Below are 22,755 nucleotides of genomic sequence, written 5' to 3'. Positions count from 1 at the left end.
TTGAATTTGAAATTTGAAAACCTCCCAGCTGTAAGTTTTTTTTTTTACCACAAACAAGGGCAGTTTTTAATGAACACTGCCCCCCCCCCACCACCACCACCACCACGGGGGCTCTCTCATGCATTATTCTTAGTCGGCTCCAAACACTGAATGTTATTGGTGTTAATGAATGGAGGAATCGGATTGGGGTGTGTGTGTGTCTGTGGGGGGGGTCACAAATGCCTGCAAGCTACAGAATTTGCTTTTCCATCCATTACTGAGGCGTTTAGCAGCTGAAAATGTTCCCTGCTGTGTTTATTTACTTCCAGTATTTAACCGATGGGTTCAGTTTAATTCCCAGAAATAAAACATTTTGCTTGGAATTAAATAAAGTTGTAATAGAAAACTTTAAAAATACCGACACAGCAGTATGGCGATGCAGTCCGCAATAATTCAAATTTTAAAAGCAATAAATAACAAGGCAGTTTGAAAGTGAATCATATTTATCCCTCAGATTTGAGCAACTTTGCGATGTGCTGGCGTCTCTCCCGGGGTGCACCCTGCCACTCGCCCATATCCAGCTCGCATAGGCTCCAAAAGATCCCTGACCTGTGACCTCAAGCAGTTTGAATCTGGGATTATATTTGCTGATTTTTTTAATTAGCCTGCAAGTTTCAGCTGGTTTTGTTAATTAATTTGAGCTAATTGATTTAATTTTATTTAATCTGATCTAATTTAAGCTGCTTTGAGCTGCAGCTGGGCTTCGTCACTAAAATGCATCATAATCCAGTCAATTACACTTTTAACATTCATAACTGGCAGCCTGAATAAAGATATTAATGATGATTGATAACACATGATTGCTGCCCAGGAGCTCATTCTAATGCTCTGCCTCATGACTGATTTTATTCTTACACAGTTACCGGTAGAGACTCATAATGGATTTTCACTGTACTTAAAACAAAATCAATGGCTGGTGACCTTATTGTGATTCACCTCCTATCAAATCGACTCTTTTAGTTTGCATTTAAACTGTTTCCTCCTGTAACCGCTCCATACTTGACCATCGGAAGGAGTGGCTCCTGTGTCATGATTAAATCATCTGCTGTGTTTAATATTCACACCGCAGCATATTTCCCTCCTCAGAAACAGTCTTCTTTGATTTGCAGGGCTCTCTCTCCTTCCCATCGATCCTCTTTGTGGTGACCTGTAGAGTTGAAGCTTGTTAAATTCCTGGCTGCCATTATAATTAATAGTTTTAGTTTGTTTGTGGCTCAGCAGTAATGCACAACACCGCTGTTGCTTAATGGGCGCCAGTAATTTAAAAGCTATTTGTTGATTGACTGGATGCTTTTCTTTTGTTTCTTCTGCCCTCCTTTGTGGCTCATGATTGAATAATTGGAAATTGTAACGATGAACTATCGGATTTGATGCTCCTGTCATTGTTAACGCCTCACTGTGAGCGATCCAGCTCCTGAAAACCAGTGTAGCAGGATGTTAAGATGACTTTTATGGACCTCATCCTCACAGGAAGCAGGCAGACGTGAAATTAGCTCAAGTATTTTAGGATCATTTATTCTACCCTTTATTCATGATTTGAATTTCGAAACTTCGGCTCTATGATGGACAAGAAACTTTGTCCCATCTATTTTATCTATTTTTTAATCTACTATTCCTTTTTTTTTTACCTGTATCTGCACTGAAGGACAGCACCCAATTTTGCTCTTGGATTTGACAATGACAAATAAAGTGACTCTTGATTCCTCAATATTAAGCACACCAAAGTAAATCTCTATAAATCTGAGTCCGGATGATTCTTTCTGACCAATGAGTCCTGGAGGCTTCAGCTCATTCTGAACCTCGCAGGTTGGTCAGCGTGAAGAAATGAGTGGAGGAGAGGCCGTGACTGGACCTGAATAATTCATCAGAGTGGGACTGTGCTTTGTGTCCACAGTGAGATTCCCATTCAGATAAGCTCAGACAAAATAACACTGCCTGATGAATAAACATAGATGTTCTCCTCTCCTCTCATCTCGTTATATATTACCCTTTCAGCAAACCGACTCCAGGAGTAACTGCGATGTTTTACTCGATTTTACATCATTTGATCCCAATAATGACTCTTGAACAATGAAGACTTACCCAGATCTCCAGATCCACAGTGTTTCCTGGATCCGGGTCAGACTAGTCATTGTTGAATTCTTATTACGCATTGGAAAAACCCTCAAACAAACAAGGGTTGGAAGTGCGTTCAAGTTATTCTGGATCCTGGTGATGATTCATGACGTTTCGTGTCATCTTGTTAACAGACAAACAGGCCAAAGACAGTGTAACCTACAAATGTACCTTTGCATTGCCAACAAGCTGAAAACGAGTAAAATTGATGAGAAAACATTTAGTTACTGGATTTTAATATTTTTTGCTGCTTTTATTGATCATTATCTAAACAGCAAATGAGCTAAAAATTCTCAAGCATTGCTGTTGCTAAAGCATCTAAAAAAAAAAAAAACAAGCCTCAGTTTCTCATTTACATGTGATTTACTTCATCCTCATCTGGTTGCCTTTTTGCATTCGTATTCAGGTTGAGAGTTTCAGATGTTTTATTCCCCTGCTCTGAATATAAAATCTCTCTTGCTTTGCTTCGTTGTTCGGGCCACTGGAACCAGAGCCGCTTCGTCTATGTGAAGTTTTTAATAAGAAGACAGATTCCAGGTCTTTGGGGGGGGGTGGGGGTGAGATAGTGGCTCATTTAGTACAGATAGAACCTCTACTGTTCCGCACAGGCCTGTTAACACTTCCTGTCAGCGCTGCCATGCGACACACACACTGCGCTTTGTTTAATTCTTCTTTTTTCCAATTTTTTTCCCCGTTTTTTTCTTGACCTCCTTCTGTCCGTTTCTCCTCCCTCCCCAGTTTCCCTCCTTTACTCCACTTGCCTTTCTAGGTTTGTGTGTTCAGGACAGTTTCCCATGTACTGAATACATTATCTGCTGCTGTGCGTCGTCCATGTGTGGAGAATGGAGGCCTTATCTGTGTGTGTGTCGCAGCCTGGTGTGCACCGGCTCAGCTCGATGGTCATATTACTCAGTAAAGGGTCAAAGGTCAGAACCAATGAGCCACCAAATACAGATGGCGCAGTGTTCTAACGGTGCGGTCGCTCAGATTTACTGTGTGTAAAACATCAGGCCCTTGGCAGCGGTTTGATGCGATGACAAAGCCGACGTTTGAGGCAAATATGCGTCACTCTTCTCACTCATTAGCCTCACTTTTATATGAAAGGATTTAAAATAGGGGCTTTTATTTTAGACTTTAGTCCACATCACAGCCTGGATGCAGGCATATCTGTCAGTCGATGCTTTGTTTGCCTCCTACAGATTCCTTTCTGTTGGCAAATATTGATTATTATTTTTGATATTTCAGTTTGTTTTAAAAGTTATTCTCATTTTGAATTGTTTTTTGCATATGCAACCTGCTAATGATGCGGATCAGGATTTTTTTCCCTAGGGTACATAATGTGGAAAAAACCTGCCATTTCCTAATGCCTACAGCTGAAAGTGAATGATACACACGCACACACACGCAGACACACACACACCCACACACACACACACTCTTGCATAGCGACTTGTGTCCTCTGAGCCTCCAACAACCTGAGAGGCGGTCATCAGCTTAGTGGCGATCCCTCATAGATCTAATCTGCAGATTGACTTTGTGCAAATAATCTATACACTTTATGAAATGAAATTGGAGGCCACCACATACGGCAGGAAGCAATCATAATTACTGCCTACAAGCTTCATGGCAGTTTATCCATAGAATGCAATCCTGCACCAAAAGGTAATTCAATAGTGAAGTAGAGCTGTGTGTATTAGATAGAGAGGATTTTTTTTTTATTAAAATAGAAAAAAAAATGAATTCTAAATTTTTGGAAATCGCAAAAACCACATATAAAAGACAGCATAATATAAGGACAAGAATAAGCTCTAAAGTTTATGTAGCCTTACTCCTCAAAAAAAAAAACAATACATCAATGTCAAAAGACTGCTATGACTTCAATGTTTGCATTTGTCAGGTGTGGTGTTGGCAGAAAATTTGTTTTTGCAGCAGTTTTCATTATACAAATTATTTGATCTCATTTGCAGCAGGTGGAACAGGTGTCTTTGGAGGGGTAAATGCTTCCCCCGTCAATTCTACTTTTGTACAGTGTAAAGCAATAACAAATTGTGTTAGGAAACATTAAATGTTTTTGAATTGGAAAAAAAAAATCAATATGTATATATTATTATTTATTTATCTTGAATAATCAACTTCAACATTTTGTAATAACAGGTCTGATTTAATACAAATGATAAGTTCCAGTCAAAACAATTTAAACAATTATAACTTTTTCACCATAACATTTAGATTAGAAAAACTATTCCAACTTCCATGGAAAGGCCATGCTAACATGCTATATTAAAAGAAAATAGATGTATTTTGTTGAGATTTTTCCTTCCCTTAATGTTCCAACATAAAAATTTCTCTAGTTTTATTGAAGCGAACACTACTTTTAATTTGATGGAAATATGATAGAATAAGAGTTATTATTTCATAGTTTTCCTGTATCTAGATACATGATTTTTATTTCAAAATCTCATTAACTGAATTTCAAACACTTTAGGTCTCTAGAAATGTTTAATGAATGATTAAAAAACATGTGATTTATGAATCAATAAAGATCACTCACTGTTCTCCGTGTTCTGGATAAGGGACCAATGACGTTCTCTTATAACACCCTATAAATAGGTCAAAGCTCAGCTAATGTTCTGGCCAGGGATTAATGTTCATCCTAAAGAAAATAAGAGAAAAATGATCTCGAAGGGAAGATTATCTGTAAAGCGCTCAACAAACTGAAACACACACACTGATAAGGTAAAATGAAACTATTAAGACAGGGATATAGACATATAAGCCATTTACACACTGACCAGTTTTGCAGAACCTTGCAGATGCTTCTATAACATTCTTCTAGTAACCAATGCTTTCTTTCATAAATGGATGTACAGCTTCTACTGAGCAAAACCATTAATGCCATTTGTCACATTACTTTCAGAAATGAACCAAAACGGTTAAACATGAAGTTCTACATGGATAAATCCCTCTGTGTTCCTGTCTGCATGGCCTTGACAGCAGCGCAATCATTGGATATGGTGGAAAAACTGTATGATGGACCTCAGGAGTTTCAAGCTTGAGACAGAGCTTCTGGGCCCAGAACTAAGATTTACTGGGAAATCACATCCCATAATTTCAGTTGTTCTTTCTAGTTTCCAGGGGCATTAAAGCAGCCTGTCATTAGCTTCTAGTTTGCCTGCCAAAGTTCTTCTACCTCCTTTACTATAAATGTTAAACCCTGAACTGCAAATTGTCGCCACCAGGAGGCATCGAAGCAAAGACATTTGAAGCCACATCTGGCCTCAGTGTTCGCTTTGAGTATTCATGTTGATTTGAAATAAAGAATTTCCCCCAGATTCCAGGAGAAGAGACGGCAAAGGACAACCAGCGACTCATCAAAGTAACCAGCAATCATCACCAGAGACGGTCACCTCAACCTGTGCACTTATATTTATTTAAAGGTAAGTAATAGTTGAATGCGGAGTCAAACACGGAGCTGGGTTCTGTCAGGATTGTGATCTAAATGGTGTCGTTGGGCATCAGATGCTGCAGCTCCATTTTGTTGAAACACATATAACCAGCTATGATATTCGATTTTACTGTGAATGGGCCAACAAAGTGAATGCTGAAGGAGTTAATGTCGTAAAACTGGTGTTGACTGGACTCTACCTGAAATGCCGGTGTCAGGTTGTGACTTCCTGCGAAGCAGAAAATCAGGTTCTGCTGGACGTTTTCTGTGTTTTATGGACAGTCAGGAAAGGACTTTTTTTTTTTTTTTTTACCTTTCCAATTATATCAATATCATATTTCTCTTCCAAAATAGAACCAGAGATCATATAATCAGGAAACACGTTGGATTAAAACACAACGTACAGCACAACAACACAACACAGCAACAAACACACGCTGTGTATGTCTTGTGTACAAAACAAACTGACATTCATCAGCCAGTAGAAACATAAAATACTGACTGGTGTCGGCTCAACATCTCCTGAGGAAGTGGTGACAGTCCTAAGTAAGCAGCCCTTGCTCATGTCAAAGTTAAAAAGACAGCAAGAAACTCCTCCCCCACTTGTGCTTCCTGTCAGAAATGTTTATGAACAGTAACAGACAATGGGGACCAAATATGAAAGGACCTCCCAAACAAAGTGATCTGAGGTCTTCAATATCTTTGATTGAAAATTGATCAAATCATTTCCGACCCCAAAATGCTCCATGTCTGAGCTCCCTCTATCACCACCCCCTCCCCCCTCTGAGCGCACTCTATCAACACTTCCCACCCCTCTCGCGTTCATGTGCGTTTTGTTTACGTGGGCCACGTCTGCAAAACGCACAAGCGTCGGATCAAGTGCCATAGTCTGGAACTTTTTTAAAAAACTTTTAGTAACTTTATAACTACGTATTTCACTCTTACTTTTCTCGTGTTTCTCTCTCTTTTTAGTAACTGTTGATATTTCTGCGCTGAGCGCGGAGACACTTTCTCAGTCAGCCGAATTTGATTCCATTGTTTATTGTGTAAACACTACATGGGCTGATCCTGTTGCCCATTAAACATCGCAAAGTATTTAAAACACACAGTGTTTGCAAATGGGACAAAAATCTGTGGAGACGACAGTCAATGACTGACAGGACGTAACTAAAGCTGTATTTCCCCACAATCGTCACGGACAATGAGAGATCACTAGCTAACATCAGCAAAGCTAACGCCGGAAAGCAGCTAAGAGTAAGTGCTAAGACAAAGCAGATGTGTACTGTCTATTAAACTGATCGGCGCCGTCTCTAATTTATCTGCATCCACTAACCTACGTCAATATAGTATTTTACTCAGAAGAAACTGTGGATGAGATAAAAACATGCTCTCTCTCTGTCTGTGTGTGTGTGTGTGTGTGTGTGTGTGTGTGTGTGTGTGTGTGTGTGTGTGTGTGTGTGTGTGTGTGTGTGTGTGTGTGTGTGTGTGTGTGTGTGTCTCTCAATAAGTGATAATGAATGAGGAATGAGTAATAAATTTCACATGCTGTGTTTTGGTGAGTTGGAACGTAACCCTTGACTGGTGTCAGTCAATATCTATGAGACTGTAAATAAAGGCTGATGCTGTTTGTGTATGAGAGGAGTAGATACACGCAGCTGTGTTCTCTATGACGATGAGGATACGCCTTTAGCGGACACACACACACACACATGACTGAAGTGGCGCTAACTAGTTAGCCAAATGCTAGTTGACTTCAACAGTTTGTGAGGGACTTTCAGTGTGTGGGTCTGAGCCAGGTCATGACCACACACTGCCACCGTAGCTTGAATGAACTCCCCCTCGGGGGGGTGACCGCGCCTATATCAATATCAATCAAATATGGCTCAGCATAGGTCAATTTATTCTATCAATCACCCCGGAGATGACAGAAGGATCGGCGCTTTATGAATCCGATCGTTTTTGATTCTGTCCAGCCATGAATCCAAAAGATTCCAAATACATTTTGATGTAGGGGGCATTTCTTTTCGAGATTCTAGGATTTGGTAGGGTTAGGGAGGACCAGTATGTATATGTAGACACCTGAAAAACTGTGTTTTTCATAATAGGACCCCATTAAGACTGTGATTTTCATGAATAACTCATGACAGCTGAACTGTCTATCTTGCTATTTCGTTAAACAACCAATGCTGCAAAAATGATGATGATGATTAGCAGAGGATTTTCCAGCTCCAGTGAAGAGTGTGTAGGGATGAAAGTGAGACTTGTGTCAATCAGATGGAGGAGAACGGAGGTGTTGTGCTAATTTCTACATATCAATATGACACTTACTCTCTGCAGTCAACTTGAAGGGTGTATTTCATTTCAAACCATTTGCAATATATTAGATATGTTGCTCAACCATGACAGAACTTGTCTTTCAACATCTGAATGAATTACTACAGCAGATAGTTATGTATACAGAACTGTATATTAGTGAAACTATCCATCCATCAATTTTCTTCCACTTTATCCGCTGCAGCGGGTCACGGAGAGCTGGAGCCTATCCCAGCTGACATTGGGTGTGAGGCGGGGGACACTCCGGGCACAACGCCAGTGCGCCACAAAGCCACACACAAAGACAGACAACCATGCACACACACACACTCACTCCTATGGGCAACTTGGGAATAGCCAATTAACCTGAAGCGCATATTTTTGGAGGTGGGAGGAAGCTACCACAGAAAAAAAGTGTACAAAAGGGTGTGTTAAAGCCAATAACGTGTTAACAGGACATAACATAATAAATTTTCCCGTTTTTGAAATCTAACGGGACAATAACGTGATAAAAATCCTGACCACATAACATAATTAGTTTTGGCCAATAACTTAAAAATGTATTACTCGCTTGCTGTGGACGAAACGAGAAACGCGAAGCTCATTATAGGGCATTTTAACTTATTTTACAGTCAAAGGAATTGTTCAACACCGCTTTCACTCAGTTAGAACTTTATTAGTAGTAGTTGCCCAAAATCTCGTTGTACTATGTATAGTGACAATAAAGACTTTCTATTCTATTCTATTCTATTCTATTCTATTCTATTCTATTCTATTCTATTCTATTCTATTCTATTCTATTCTCAGCTAGCTGAAGTAACAGGATCATTCAGTACTAATTTGGTTTCTACATGTCAGATTAAATAACTCAGTTCAATGTCTATCAAAAGAGTCTTCATCCAGATTGAAATCCAGCAGACGTACCTATTGCTCGATTCACCAACACACTGCCAACACAAGGGAACGTGCCAAACAGCCAATGAGGTGTCACAAACTGACAGCAGAGTGCAGTCTCCTCTCACGCGCTTACAAAATATAATGTATAGTACCAACACATCACACTGCAGGTAACATGTACATCAAGCATCAGACAAAATACTGCCTATTTAAATTTGTCCTAATCGTCCAAATCATTTTGTAATAGACGTCTCGAGTCCTTCACTCTGTCCATCAGCAGGTGGCGCTGTGGGTCAAAACAAAAGCATGGGGAGGTTAAGTCATATCAGGTTGGTAAGACTGTCAGGGAAATTCTTCCTATTAAATGAGAGTTGCTAATGCTATGAGGAATTATGAATTATGGACAATCTGATCAATCATTTCTCTTTATCAAACTTCATGACCTGCTGTGATGGATATTTTTAGGGTTAGTGTCATGTCCCATATTGTATTAAGCCATCGTAAATACCATGTCAACCCCCATAAGGCACATTGTCACCCAAAACATTAATGCAAACACTTTCTCCCAAGAGAAACCACAGGCAGGGTAAATATTGTTAAATATTACTGTCATTTGTGGCAGCCCCTGACTTGAGATAAACAACACCGTTGAAATTCTGGTACAATTGTGCGAACAAGTACACTCACACTGCTATACTGGTGTGTCTAGCCTCCGATAGGAGGCATTTGGAAATCTGGTCCTTCTGCATTATTTCGTCTTTCAGATTTTAAATGCCGTGCTTCAACATACCCTGAAACACCCAATAATTCACAAATATCTGTTGGGTTAGGTTAGATTTATGAAGTCTGTTGAGTACTTGGATTTTATTCAGCTCTTTGTTTTTCAGTTGATGATGCCTGAGTAGGTTTTTGAGAGTCTCAGTGGACGTGGACTCTTGTGATAGAGTACCTGAGGTTTCAGCGAACAGTCCGCAAAGACACATAATTTTCGCAAGGTCCAGACTTGATGGCTTTGACAGTAGTGAAGTCATTTGAAATTTTGGAGAATGTCTAAATAATGGAGCTCAGGAGTAGCAATCTTGAGGCAAAGTTCTTTGACGTGACTCGACAACCCATGGCTAAAATTTAATGGGAGATCAAATCCCATGATCTCAGCTGTTCCTACTGGCTGCCAGGGACGGAGACTCCTGTTTTTCATCTCCTTTGATGAGCGAATCTGCACCTCCCCATTGAAGCAGCTTCTCATGAGATTCTCCTGGGCCTGTTGAAGTTCTCGTACCTCCTTTGCTACAAAGGCTGTACCCAGAGCTGCAATTTTGCGCCACAAGGAGGCATTGAAATAGTCATACAGTTGTGTATCTAAAGCATTCCAGTCACGGATCTTTGAAGCAAGGGCTGGAGTCAGCGTCTGTTTTGATTCTTCCTTCCGTGAGTTGATCTTAAAATAAAGAAGGTCATCCAGATCCCAGGAGAGGAGATGACGGAGGACAATCAGCGACTCATCAAAGTAATCAGTGATCATCACCAGGGAGAAGGCTTGCTCCATCTCTGCAAGAAAGGCCTGAACATATGCTGCATCAGTTGGTGGGTGATCCTTGTCTTTGCCCAAGTCAAAGGTCATGGTGTTCCGAGCATAAACAGAGTCTTCTTCATTGGGTCGGTAGTACTGCCAGGGGTCTGCTAGGAAAGTCTCCAGCGAATGATTGGGGACCCTTCTGAAGCTATCACAGTAGTTTAAGAAGTAATTGAATAAGGACTCAAACATGAAGCTGGGTTCTCTCAGGATGGTGATATAAATGGTGTCTTTGGGCATCACAAGCTGCAGCTCCTTCATGTTGAAGCGCAGATGACTAGTCATGATATTCGGTGGTATCGTATTTGGCCTGACAAATGTATGACTGAAAAGGGATGGGTAGCAGAACTTATGATCACAGAACTCTGCTGGCAAAGCCACCGTCAAGTTGTGATGTTGTGCAAAGCGGAACAATAGGTTCTGCATGGTGCTGCCAGCAGTTTTGTGTGTCTTGACGAAGACCAAGTTTGTGTGTTTTGTTTTCTGCAATGGGAAAGCATTGGAACGAGAGTCTAAGGAGACTGCATCCATCATCCTGGGGAAAAGGAATGTAATTGAAGTTTAAATCACCATTAAAATAAGATTGTTGTAGAGTGTCAGGAAAATAATCATGCAACAAATATCAGTTTACCTGCAATTTACAAAACTCACCATCTCTGAAGGCCATTGTGATATACAACAAGAATAATGATACAGACGACAACAAGCGGGATTATCTTCTTGTGTCTCATGTCTTTGTGCTTCAGTGGGACTGTGGGAGGTTGACAAAAAAGAGTTACCTGAATAGAAAACATAGTAAATAAGACAAAAAGTGAGAACATCTGGAATTTACCACCAACAGAATAAGTCAATTAATGTTTCTCTAATACTACTGCTGCTGCCACATCAGTTGATCTAATGGTTAACTTAAAAATAAAATCTTCATGGTTCTTATAAATAAAGAATCTTCATGTTTCTTATAAATTCTTACAGATGTTGTCAAGACCACTGGACTTTAGCGACAAGACAAAGGAAACGGAAACAACATTAGATGAAACCTTCAACCATTAATTTCTGCTGCCTATCAGCGTTTACATCATAGCATTTGAGGTTTCACTGAAACAGGTTCTTTTCTACACACTGAAGCATGGTTTTAAAATCAGGAACTGTTTCATGCTAAAGGAGAATTCTTGCAAACTCTCCAAAGAGCAGGTAAAAACTGAAAATTCCAGTCTTGCACATACCAATCCTTGTTCATTTAGGAGTTAATGAAACATGGCACCGTTTTGTGCCAGTTTTTTGTCAGGGATTAGAGTTTGATGTCAAACAGTACGTAGATGAGAAAGACCATATAGTTCCCTGCATCCCTTACACCCCTTTCCAGCTCTAGATTCATCTTTTGATCATGTTTTAATTGATTATGTCAGTCTATTTCCAGGCATCACTATTGATCCTGAGCATGATAGTGTCACCTACTTCCAAACATCTCATTCATTCATTTACTAGCAGCTTCCAAACATGTTTTTTAAAGAATTGATAATCAAGACACTCTTTTGTCTGCAACTTAACTACCCGCTCAATTAATTCGCTCAATGTCAGCAACCAGTTTAAAGACAATGTTAGAGAGATGGTCTTCTTTGTCTCTCTTTTGAGTTTCTATTTATGTGTGCAGAGAAGAAGAGACAGACAAGCAGTGTGCAGGTTGTCTTACCCTCTGGATGTTTGATGAAGGATAAATGGATGGAGGAGGAGGATGAAGATATTGGTTGATACTAGTAATAGTCAGTATTTCAATCTCTTGCCGTCTGCCTGTGCAGTGGATGCTGTTCACTGTTCTTCATTCACATACAGGAATGTGGAACAGGTGGAGGGAGGGGAGTCAGCAGTGGAAATACCTGTTGTGGTCAGAAATGTTCTCTTAAACCAAAACCAAAAAACCAAAAAACCTCAGAAAACCTGAAGAACTAGTTTTCAGTGAAGGACTCCGTAGTATGTATAACATCTCACCCTGCAGACTGGCGGCAGGATTAGCAAGTCGATCGAAGCAAGTATTATATACAATACTAATAGCAATGACTTCAATGTACGATGAAGAAACACCTCCAAGAAATCAGTGGAAATCTGCACGTATTTAGTATTCACCGCAGACGACACACTTGTACTTTTACAAGCAGCATTAGCCCCTTTGCAGCAGACCTTCTCAGCCTGAAGGAATCTCACTCTGTTCTTGTTTTCATCACCACCATCACCGTGGCGTGGAGGAGGTCAAGGAGGACGGAATGAAATCTAGCTCCTGCCCCTGCTGCTGCACTAGAGCCACAAGCAGCGCAGATGTAGCTACAGCTCAGAAAATCATTTCAATTTTCAATTTTTTTCTTACATTTTAGCTGTTTGGTTTTCTTGTTTGTTTGTTTTTTTTAACTCTGGTAATTTAAACCTGCAGAAAACTTCATTTTTATGTGAGCTATATACTCTAGCAAGGGAATTTCCTCCTTTTTCTCATTGTTGCTTTCCTCAAAAAGCCACATCTATACCAGCTCTATATTGATTTGACTAATAATTTATGGATTAATGCTTATGAAACATTTCAAATGCTGTGCACATCGTGGTCAGTAATATTTGCATACATGATGAATACATGATGTGTTTGAGTAATAAAATTGGATTACTACAAGTTATGTAAACGTCCAGGAACATCAGGAAAGCTGTGGGGTTCCATGACTGAAACATGTTCCCTTGCTTCATCCTTGTCTTTATCATCAATAAACCAGACAAATATATAATTAATGATGGATAAAGAGGAATAATCTTGCTGATTAAAAGCGGGAGAGAGCTGAATAAATGCTTCCTTAAAAGGGAAGATTGCTGCTTCTTCCACTTTTAGCGGGTCACGGGGGTTGCTGGAGCCTATCCCAGCAGAATAACAGGTGAGAGGCAATTTGGAGTGATCAATGCAGCTGAAGTGCATGTTTTTGTTGATGGGAGGAAGCCGGAGATCCTGGAGTGAAGAACATACAAACTCAGCACAGAACAGGACTCGAACCCAGAACCTTCATGCTGTGAGGCAAAAGCACTGGACACCACTGTCACAAGAGTGGTAAGGTGGTGACAACCAGACTGGATTCTGTCAGCAGACTTTCCAGACCATTAACATTGTAAAGGGTGATAATAGGTCACTGACCCAGTGAATATTTGTGAGTGTTGTTGACATTGTTTACATTGTTCAAAAACATTAAGTAATGCACGATGACGGGGAAACCTGTCGCATCCGGTCACGGAACAATCAAAATAGTTTTTAGGTGCGAACATAGGTCAATATGGTAATTGGTATCTTGAGTATATTCCTTCATAAATCTATTGGCTTTACCTGCCAGGAAGAAGCAGGAATGTGTGCGTGTGTGTGTGTGTGTGTGTGTGTGTGTGTGTGTGTGTGTGTGTGTGTGTGTGTGTGTGTGTGTGTGTGTGTGTGTGTGTGTGTGTGTGTGTGTGTGTGTGTGTGTGTGTGTGTGTGTGATATATATGTGAACAAGTTTTAAATAAAAACGAAACATCTTGTGTTTTCTGTGACCTTCTATCATTTGTGTAGTTTTGTTGTTTGTTACTTACATATTTCGATCAAATGTTCAAGTTAAACCGGAGCTAAAATGCTGCGAGTAACACTCAACATCCAACTGAGTACAGGTATACCTCACCCTTTATTGTTAATTAGTTCCATCAGACACGAAATAACTAAACCGAAAATAACCATTCCCAGTTCCGTATTCTACTTTATTATTTTAAGCTTACAAGCAAATAAATTTTATATCTTTTACATAGTGCAGAAAAAAATCTAAATATATGAATAAAGTACTGTACAATTTGTCGGTGTTTCAGCCCACACAATCCTGCCAACCTTCAAAGTTGCCACCAGAGGGCGTTTCTACCCAGCAAACCCTGCCAACCTTCTTACCACGCCACCAAAGCATGTTTTGTGAAAACTTTGCTTGTACATGTACAGCTAATATCCCCCAAGAGGACGTCTCACAAAATATTAGTGTATTCTAAAAGCAATGCGCTGTGATTTTTCTTAGTTAATGAACAGGCATGGCAAGGCTTGTGTGGTTTGGACCCAAAAGCAGCACAACAAGTGCAAATAGGCAGATTTAAGAGGCGACACGCAGAGAGGATAACCGCAGATATGGCAGAAAAGGAAAGCTGGAAAGTCTCATATGATTCAATGCAATAATCTGACAAGGAACGAGGGTGCAGGAGTGGTTTATATGCTAAACTGATCACTTTATTTGTCGTTTCAGGTAGTCCTCAACCTATGAACACAATTGGGTTCCAAGAGGTTGTTTGTGAATTGAATTGTTTATAAATAATAATTGATTAAATTTCAACCTATAACCATTTTAAATCATTTAAATGTCATTGGTACTCTACATACTAAAGTACTGTTCCCTAAAATTGATCAGAAACAATTACAGGACAAAAAACAACAACAGATAACAACATATTGCTTCGATTGATAAAATTGGTTTGATAAAATATTTAATTCGTTTGCAACTCTATATTGAGTGAAATGGCAGTTTTTATTTTACACAATGTTTTTTTTACACATTTAAGTAGAGTTTATTAGTTTTATCTGTTTCATCTGTGACGCCTGCTTTGAATTATCCTTCAGATTAAATCATTTGTAAAGGGCTGAGGAGCTTAGGTGCGGAAGAGCTGGTCAAGTATTTCTGGTTCACATTCAAGAATGCTTGTCAACACTGCTGTTGTTCATGTGGAATTATAATCTGTGCTGTGTACATGTAACAGAGTTAAAATGTTTATTTTTGAGCATTTTGTTTTTCATTAATTGATGTTATGTGATAGATTATGTGAATTTTATCGAAACGCTGTTCTTATTTTCTTTCGTTTTTATCTTGTATTTTTCTATTTTAATGTGAAATGTGAAGTGTTTACGCTGTAACCTCAGGAATGTCATAATTCTGTGATATGTCAAGTAGTTTTGTTTTGTTTCTGACATTCTTTTTGAGTTTATTCTGTTGATTATAATTAGGTGAAGTTTTGGCACTAACCGTCAAAAGTGTGCTTTTACCAAAAACATTTCCCACAATGCAGTAATTAAGCCCATTGTCACTCTGACAAAAACATTTTTGTCCTAACTTGTGTATTAACTTGTATTTTTTCTTCATTCACTGAGATAGTTTGATCCTTGATTGATGGACTTATGTGGGCTACATAACCTGACAAATTAAAATGATTTATGTTTGTTTACTTGTACTCAGTCCTGTCTTCTAAATCTCAGATTAAGGTCTGCCTCCTTCAAACGCTGTTGGCTCACTCTGCCTGTCCAGTTCCTCATACTACAAAGATCAGCTCTGTCAACTTCAACCTTTGTATCTTTCTAATGAATTACTATTTTTATTTTTTTATTAGTGAGTCCTGCTTGGAGTCATCAATCATTTTAATACATTTGTAAAACTCTAAAGACCGGACAAGTATTTCTAGTTCACTTACATTCCAAGTGGGTTTGCGGTACCGCTTTTGTTCATGTGTAATTAAATGAACTGTGCTCACACTCTGCTTTTTCAGTCAAACATTAATTGGACTACTCATACCTCACATCATGCTGGTTCAGTCCTGTGCCACACAGTAAAAAGCAGGTTAGGTTATAACGTTGAGCATGACAGACTGTAAGTCTAGACAAAAAAGATAAATGAATTTTCATCTCTTACGACGGATAATTGTGGCTCATCATTTCACCTTTGGAGGCGGGAGGAATCTGTACAGAACCCACGCCGACAGGGAAAGAACATAGAAAACTTCATACAGGAAGTAAGGAATCCAAAACCTTCTTGCTGTGAGTTAACAGCGCTTCCCGCTGCACCACTGTTTCTTACTTTCTTTGTCAAGTTTTTGGTAAATTAATTGCAAATTCCTGTTTTTTGTGTTGAGAAAAAATGATGTGGTGAACTGAAGAGAATACACTGAATGGAGAAACGTGTGAAGCCGGTGCAGTTCTTTCACTTTTTTCCTTTAATGATTTCTTTTTTCAACTGTCATCCTCTGAATTGCTTGGCCTGTTGTGATGACGCTCTTCCAGCCCATTGAGTGGTAACGGAGTAAATATTTCCTGCTTTCAGAATTGGTGGTGTGCAACTCAAGGACAGACTCAGCCGAGTCACAACAGGTAACTCAACTCCTTACATTCTGTTGGGCAGAAACATTGATAAAGACAGAAAACCTTCATCCTCCTAATACTCCCTAAAGCTAAATGAGACCTTCTCATAAAAAAGACAACTACTCAACACTCATATAATGGGGAATTATTTTTTTATACAGTTAAATATCCTCTATTGGAAACCAAAAAGCCTTTGCTTTAGAACTTCGATCATTAATTCCTCCAAATTCTCCAAGCGAAAAAAGTACTTGGAAGAAAATTCAATTTTGTGGACTTGAATCTTTACAAATTAGTTATTGTTTCATTTAGTTTAGACTTAGTCCATAGCATGCAGTGAGTGACTATTCTCAGCTAAAAATACAAGAAATATTTTAGAATCCACTCCTTGGTAGTTTATAATGTGACTGATTTTTGTTACCAAATTTCCTTCTTTGGTCCCCGAATTTTCTTGTCCCCCAGCAGAGTTCTATTGAAACACATAGAGATGACTCGCAAGATAAGATTTCTGCTCATCGTTGTCTTCTTTACATCTGTCATCTCCCTTCTGCACCATGATAGCATTTGGCGTTGGTGAGTAAATCAAATGTTGTCATACAAGTCTTTTCAAAAATTGGCGCACAAGTGAGGCAGGCTACAGGGCAGCTACTAGAAGTTAGCAGCATAGAACACAAACTGAAAAACATGTCTTCAAATTGATGAAACATTGATGAAATCTTTCTAAATGTAATATTAGAAATGCCAAGAGAACAGAACATGGTATCTGTATTATAATCAAGTATGTATGTAAATGGTAGCAGTTAAAAGCTCCTTCTCTCGCCTCAGCTCCCAAATGCTAACAGGTGTCATGAGGTAAGGACCCATATAGTTTAATCAGAACAAGGCAAAAATCCAGGAAACACAAGGAAACTCAAGAAGTCCAACAATTTGGAGGCATGAGCATAGGTACAAAACAATCTGGCACAGAACCAAAGGAGAAACCGGCTTAGGAACCCTCAGGCTAATCAGCCTGACAGAGCACAGGCGTGGAGATGAGGTGTGGAGACAAGGCGTTGCCCAAAAGTTCAGCCCCGTCTCCTCACTTGGCTGGCAAAATTATATAAATGTTACTCTAACCATTTGACAACATTCTCATGTATAATAGCCATTGAACGACATGAAGTTCGACTTAGAACCTCTGAAAACTACTTTTACCCAGAAAAAAAAAATTCCAGCAAAGAGTAATTAATTATGCATATTGCAAAATATTTATCTGCCTGGTAAACAGCCAATGGTGACATATGTAACTTGAGGAAAATGGATAGTTTGAAACATATAAGTCAAATAATGCAAAGCCTGAGATCCTCTAGATCAGTGGTCCCCAACCCCCGGGCCGCGGACCGGTACCAGTCCGTGGGTCATTGGGTACCGGGCCGCTCAGAGAGAAGAACTTATTTACATTACTTCCGTTTTATCTATTTTGGAGTCTGAAAGACGTTAAATTTGAAAAGTGACGTCTGTGTGGAATGACTCACTGACTAATTCATGCGTCTGTCCCGCTTGACGGGTCTCGGTCACGTGACAGGTTATCAACACACACACAATGAAGCGCCCATAAACGTACCAGTGTTCTGGATTAAAGTCAAGGCAGATTAAACTGAGATCGCCCAAAAAGTATCGAAAACCCTGCTTCCATTTCCAACCTCCTGTCTTTGTGAAGCGATTTTCTGCTGTGACCAAAAACCAAACCAAACTGGAGTAGACCAGACATATGGAACACACTTCAGGTGTCATTGTCTCCCGTTACCCCTAGATCAGCGGTCCCCATCCACTAACTCTCATTATTGTAATTACTATTATTTCATTGACTTGTTCACCTTTCTATTGGAAATGATCAATATTTCTCCTGCGTTGAATGCACTGATTATAAGTCGCGAAATTTCAAAATAAACCTCATCAGTGCAGTCACTTGAATCAAGTTTTTAATGTAATTATGTCTTATAATTATTTCGTTTACAGAGACAAAATAGAGATGTTGATTATCAATTTATGAAAAAAATTTTGTTTATTGTCTGTTGATGTCTACATTTTACATAAAACCACTGCGGACAATTTATTATTAGACTACAGCTGTCCTGGCGTCATTAACGATTATCGAGCAAATGAAGACCGGTCCGTGAAAATATTGTCTTAGATGAAACCGGTCCGTGGCGCAAAAAAGGTTGGAGACTGCTGCTCTAGATTTAAAGATATAAGACATCACACGATGACAGTTTTGTCTTTCCATTGCTGTTTTATTCTAAATTTCTCTGTTTTATTCTTTCTTGTCATTCTCCAGGATCACGGATACCACATACGGATGTCCTTCCTTCCCTTTCCTATTTGTCCCATCCAAGAAACCCAAGCACATAAATGTGGCCTTCATTAAGACCCACAAAACAGCTGGCACCAACATGCAGTCCATGATGATGCGCTTTGCAGATCGTCACAACTTAACAGTGATGCTCCCTATAGAGTCTTGTCATGTAGACTTCTGTTACCCACAATGGTTTAGGGCTTCCAATGTCCACCCAGGAATGTTATCAGCAAATATCTTAGCTAGTCATCTGCGCTTCGACAGAAAGGAGGTCCAGCGTCTGATGCCCAAGGACACCATTTATATCACAATCATGAGAGAGCCCGGTGCCATGTTTGACTCTGCATTTTATTACTACTTACACTATTGTAAGAGCTTCATGAATGTCCCCGGTCATTCCTTGGCGGGTTTCCTAGCAGACCCCCAGCGCTACTACCAACAAAACGAGCCTTTCTCTCGCTTTACAAAAAACACCATGACTTTTGACTTGGGCAAAGACAAGGATCACCCAGCAACAGATACAGCGTATGTTCAGGCCTTTCTTGCAGAGATGGAAGAGACTTTCTCTCTCGTGATGATCACTGAGTACTTTGATGAGTCGCTGGTTGTCCTTCGCCATCTCCTCTCCTGGGATCTGGAGGACATTCTGTATTTTAGGCTGAACATGCGGAAGGAAAGCACAAAGAAGCAGCTATCCCCAGACCTTGTATCAAAGGCCCGTGCCTGGAATGCTTTAGACACATATCTTTATGACCACTTCAATGCCTCCTTGTGGCAAAAAATTGGAGCTCTGGGTCCAGGTTGTGTAGAACGGGAGGTACGAGAGCTTCGGCAGGCCATGGACAATCTAATGAGAAGCTGCTTCAAAGGAACTATGCCACTTCTTGCAGCCAAACAAATCAATCCTGAAAGTCGCCCGTGGCAACCAGCTGGGGACATCGACATTATGGGATATGTTCTTCCAGAAAATTTTAGCCATGGGTTGTCACAACATACCCAGGAGCTTTGCCGCAAGATTATCCTGCCTGGGTATGTTTATGGAAGAATGATCCAACAATCACAAGCTGAGCGCTATAAAGCCCGTCAGCAGCAGCAAACACAAAACATCCATAAGTCTACAAAAAAATCATGATGCTGACCTTCAGTGGAGCCAAAAGTTAACAATGGATTCTCAGACTCACATGTCGTCAACTGAAAAATTAGACACATTGTTTAGATATAGCCTGACTCTGAAAAAAAAACATCCATGCATTTGTCAGGCCAACAATATGGTTTTGTAATTATAGGATACAAAATAAATGACGGTGGGGGTGTCAATATCTGGAAATGGACATGATGATGTATCTTTATTGTTCCACTATGGGTAATTATTTTGAGCGTGTAGAATAATAATACGCAGAAAGACATCATCAAATTCAAAGTATGGTGGAATTAAAAACTAAACACGAAGTGTGGTTGGATGATGAGTAAGATGACAAAGTTGTCTGAGCAGATTGTTATCTGATGCAGTCTATCTGTACCTAATGGACAAAATATTGTCAAGTTCAATGTTCAAACTCTTTGTCCAACATCTGTGTTGTCTATCGTTGAGTCTTTTCCAAGTGGTTATGTGGTCATGTGCAGTCTAATGCTCGTGGTATGAAGTCTTTCAATGGCTTTCAGGAATGTGGTTCGTTTGTCTGAGTGTACTTGATATTGTTATTTTATTAATTAAATCTTTAGTTCCTTTTCTTTCAAATCTGTCCGACTTCAGTTTGAGGTGCACTGTGAAAAGGTGTGCCTGATATTTACAGTCAAAATAAATAAAGTTCAATTAGACAGAAAGTCACAAAGAACAAAGTGTAGTGACTTTTGTGTTGCTGGCCGGGTGCATGGATTTCTTTCTTTCTGTGTTTTTTTGTAGATTTCCCTTTTTTCCGTGACTTAGGTTTTGCAGTATGTCTGAGATCTACTTTCTTTTTCTACCAAATTAAACAACTTAACAAACATCCTCAAAGCTGGTGATTCCATATTTTTTCCCAGGGATTGTAATCATTCGTCTTCTTGAAGATGAAACTGTACACCCCAGATGAGTTGCCAGCTCATTGCAGGGCCACACATATGTACAGACACACTTACACATACGTGCAATTTTTGGATTGAACGATTCACCTGTTAACAAGTGCTGTACATCCTAAAAAGTGAGTGTTCAGTGTTAACGAATGGCCAATATGTTGTGTTATAGGTACTATAGGGGAAACAAAAATATATAATAGAATCTGAAGTACGTATAACATAGTTGGCACATGAACAAGTAAACAAAATTTAAAAAACGATAAACTATTTAACCTTTTATTTATGGTAGTTTAAACGTTTATGAACCCTCTCCATACTAATAAACCACCTTTTATATGTATTACCTTTTCCCACACTCTTATCGACTGTTTAAAGCACTTTTTTGTGTCATGGAAGTCCGAGACTCACGGAACATAGAGCACTTACGGATGCCGTCAGCCAATAGAATGCGCGTACGGTATCACGTGACTGGCTACCAAAAATCCATGATGCGTTCCCTGGTTTTATGCTGGAGCCTTTTTTTTCCACCCATGTGGCACGGAAGGGAACTGAACCCGGAGCGTTCTTGCTGTGACACCACAGCGGTACACTGTACCACAGCGCCCCCCTGCCGCCAGTCACAGAACAAGTCATATTCTCAACATGCAATGGCAGGCAGTAGCCGCTCGGGGGCGGTAGCGCTATCAGGCAGTCTCTCACCAACACTTCGCGCCCCATGTTTTACTTCCGGTTCTAGTTCAGTTATCAAACTAATTGTGTTTGTGGTCCAGGCAGCGACGTGAAGAAGATAAATGGAGTCGCCAACAGTGGTTTGGCGACATGTTTTAGGCTGTTTTATGACAAATGGTGTCGTAATAATACCTTTACAGAAAAAAACAACAACAAATTATGATCTGCTCCCCTCAAACACCATTGGTTCACTCTGCTTTTCCAGCTCCTCATACAACTTGGTTCAGCTTTGTCAACCCCAACCTTTGAATATTTTTAATGAATCTTTATTTTTATTTGTTTCTTAAGTGCAGCGGTTCCCAAACTTTTCAGTCCGCGCACCAACTTCTACCTCCCGACTTAGCTGACGCACCCCCAATGCCCAAAACATGAAAAAAAGAAAAAAAAGAAAAGGCGTAGTCTTTATAGTCATATAGGTATCAAGTTTAATAATACAGGCTCCTGTTAACACAGAATAGATTATGTAATAATGGGCCTAATGATCTTTCAGTTTAGAAACGGTGGGGAGAATAATAGAAACAATATAGGAGCACCCCTCAAAAGCAAGGCAGTGACGGAGCGATAGAGACGCTCCGTCCATCTCCGTTCCTCCTCTCTCCCCCAGGAGAGCAGCCGCAGCTGCACTCTCATTGTTTCCTGGCAGGACCGCAGGAGCGCGGTCTCACAAAAAAGGCGCACCAGATTTTTTCCCCTAGTCGCACCAGTGGTCCCAAATATATTTAATAGTCGCGATGATGAAAATGTGGGCACATATGCGACCAAAATGGGCGCAAGTTCAACAAATAGGCCTATTTAACAAACTGTAACAGTTATTAAATGATAACAAATATGCTACTCCGCCACAAAGAATCAAAATAACATAGGCCCAAGTTCAACATCATGTTTTCTCTTTCGAGTACGAGTCTCATTGTGTTCTTTACCCCCTTCTCCCAATGAAGTGTCCGGGTGAGTTTTCTCTGTTCTGTGCTCTTCATTTTCAGTTTCCCTGTCTCGTCATCATCACTCTCTTTTTCCTGCTCGATTTCTTCAGCCTGGTAGACTGCACAGCTCTCAGTTGGGGCCAATGTGTCCTGTCCTCTTTCATTCCTCCCAGATTTAATACCGGACAG

General features: G+C 39.9%; 2 protein-coding genes across 9 annotated transcripts; one reads left to right on the top strand and one right to left on the bottom strand.

Moving 5' to 3' along the window:
• The first annotated feature begins 5,481 nt into the window (after positions 1 to 5,481).
• On the top strand, positions 5,482 to 20,815 carry LOC137590629 (galactose-3-O-sulfotransferase 3-like). Of its 8 annotated transcripts, none has more exons than XM_068308321.1 (4): positions 5,482 to 5,591; positions 16,493 to 16,539; positions 16,993 to 17,100; positions 18,845 to 20,815. In XM_068308321.1, the coding sequence occupies exons 3-4, from the start codon at positions 17,015 to 17,017 to the stop codon at positions 19,992 to 19,994; spliced, it is 1,236 nt and encodes a 411-aa protein (XP_068164422.1). In that variant the 5' UTR covers positions 5,482 to 5,591; positions 16,493 to 16,539; positions 16,993 to 17,014; the 3' UTR covers positions 19,995 to 20,815. The 8 variants fall into 8 exon arrangements, with proteins under 8 accessions (XP_068164422.1, XP_068164419.1, XP_068164421.1 ...); XM_068308318.1 differs by lacking the exon at positions 5,482 to 5,591 and adding an exon at positions 6,716 to 6,853; XM_068308320.1 differs by lacking the exon at positions 5,482 to 5,591 and adding an exon at positions 6,716 to 6,853 and having other exon boundaries at positions 16,990 to 17,100.
• LOC137590954 (galactose-3-O-sulfotransferase 3-like) lies at positions 9,837 to 10,916 on the bottom strand. Its single transcript, XM_068308818.1, has one exon. The coding sequence runs from the start codon at positions 10,914 to 10,916 to the stop codon at positions 9,837 to 9,839; it is 1,080 nt and encodes a 359-aa protein (XP_068164919.1).
• Positions 20,816 to 22,755: the final 1,940 nt, after the last annotated feature.

Source organism: Antennarius striatus, chromosome 23 (genome assembly GCF_040054535.1).
Source record: "Antennarius striatus isolate MH-2024 chromosome 23, ASM4005453v1, whole genome shotgun sequence".
NCBI lineage: Eukaryota > Metazoa > Chordata > Actinopteri > Lophiiformes > Antennariidae > Antennarius > Antennarius striatus.
Note: the sequence above shows the minus strand (reverse complement) of the source record. Positions and strands in the feature narration are given on the sequence as shown.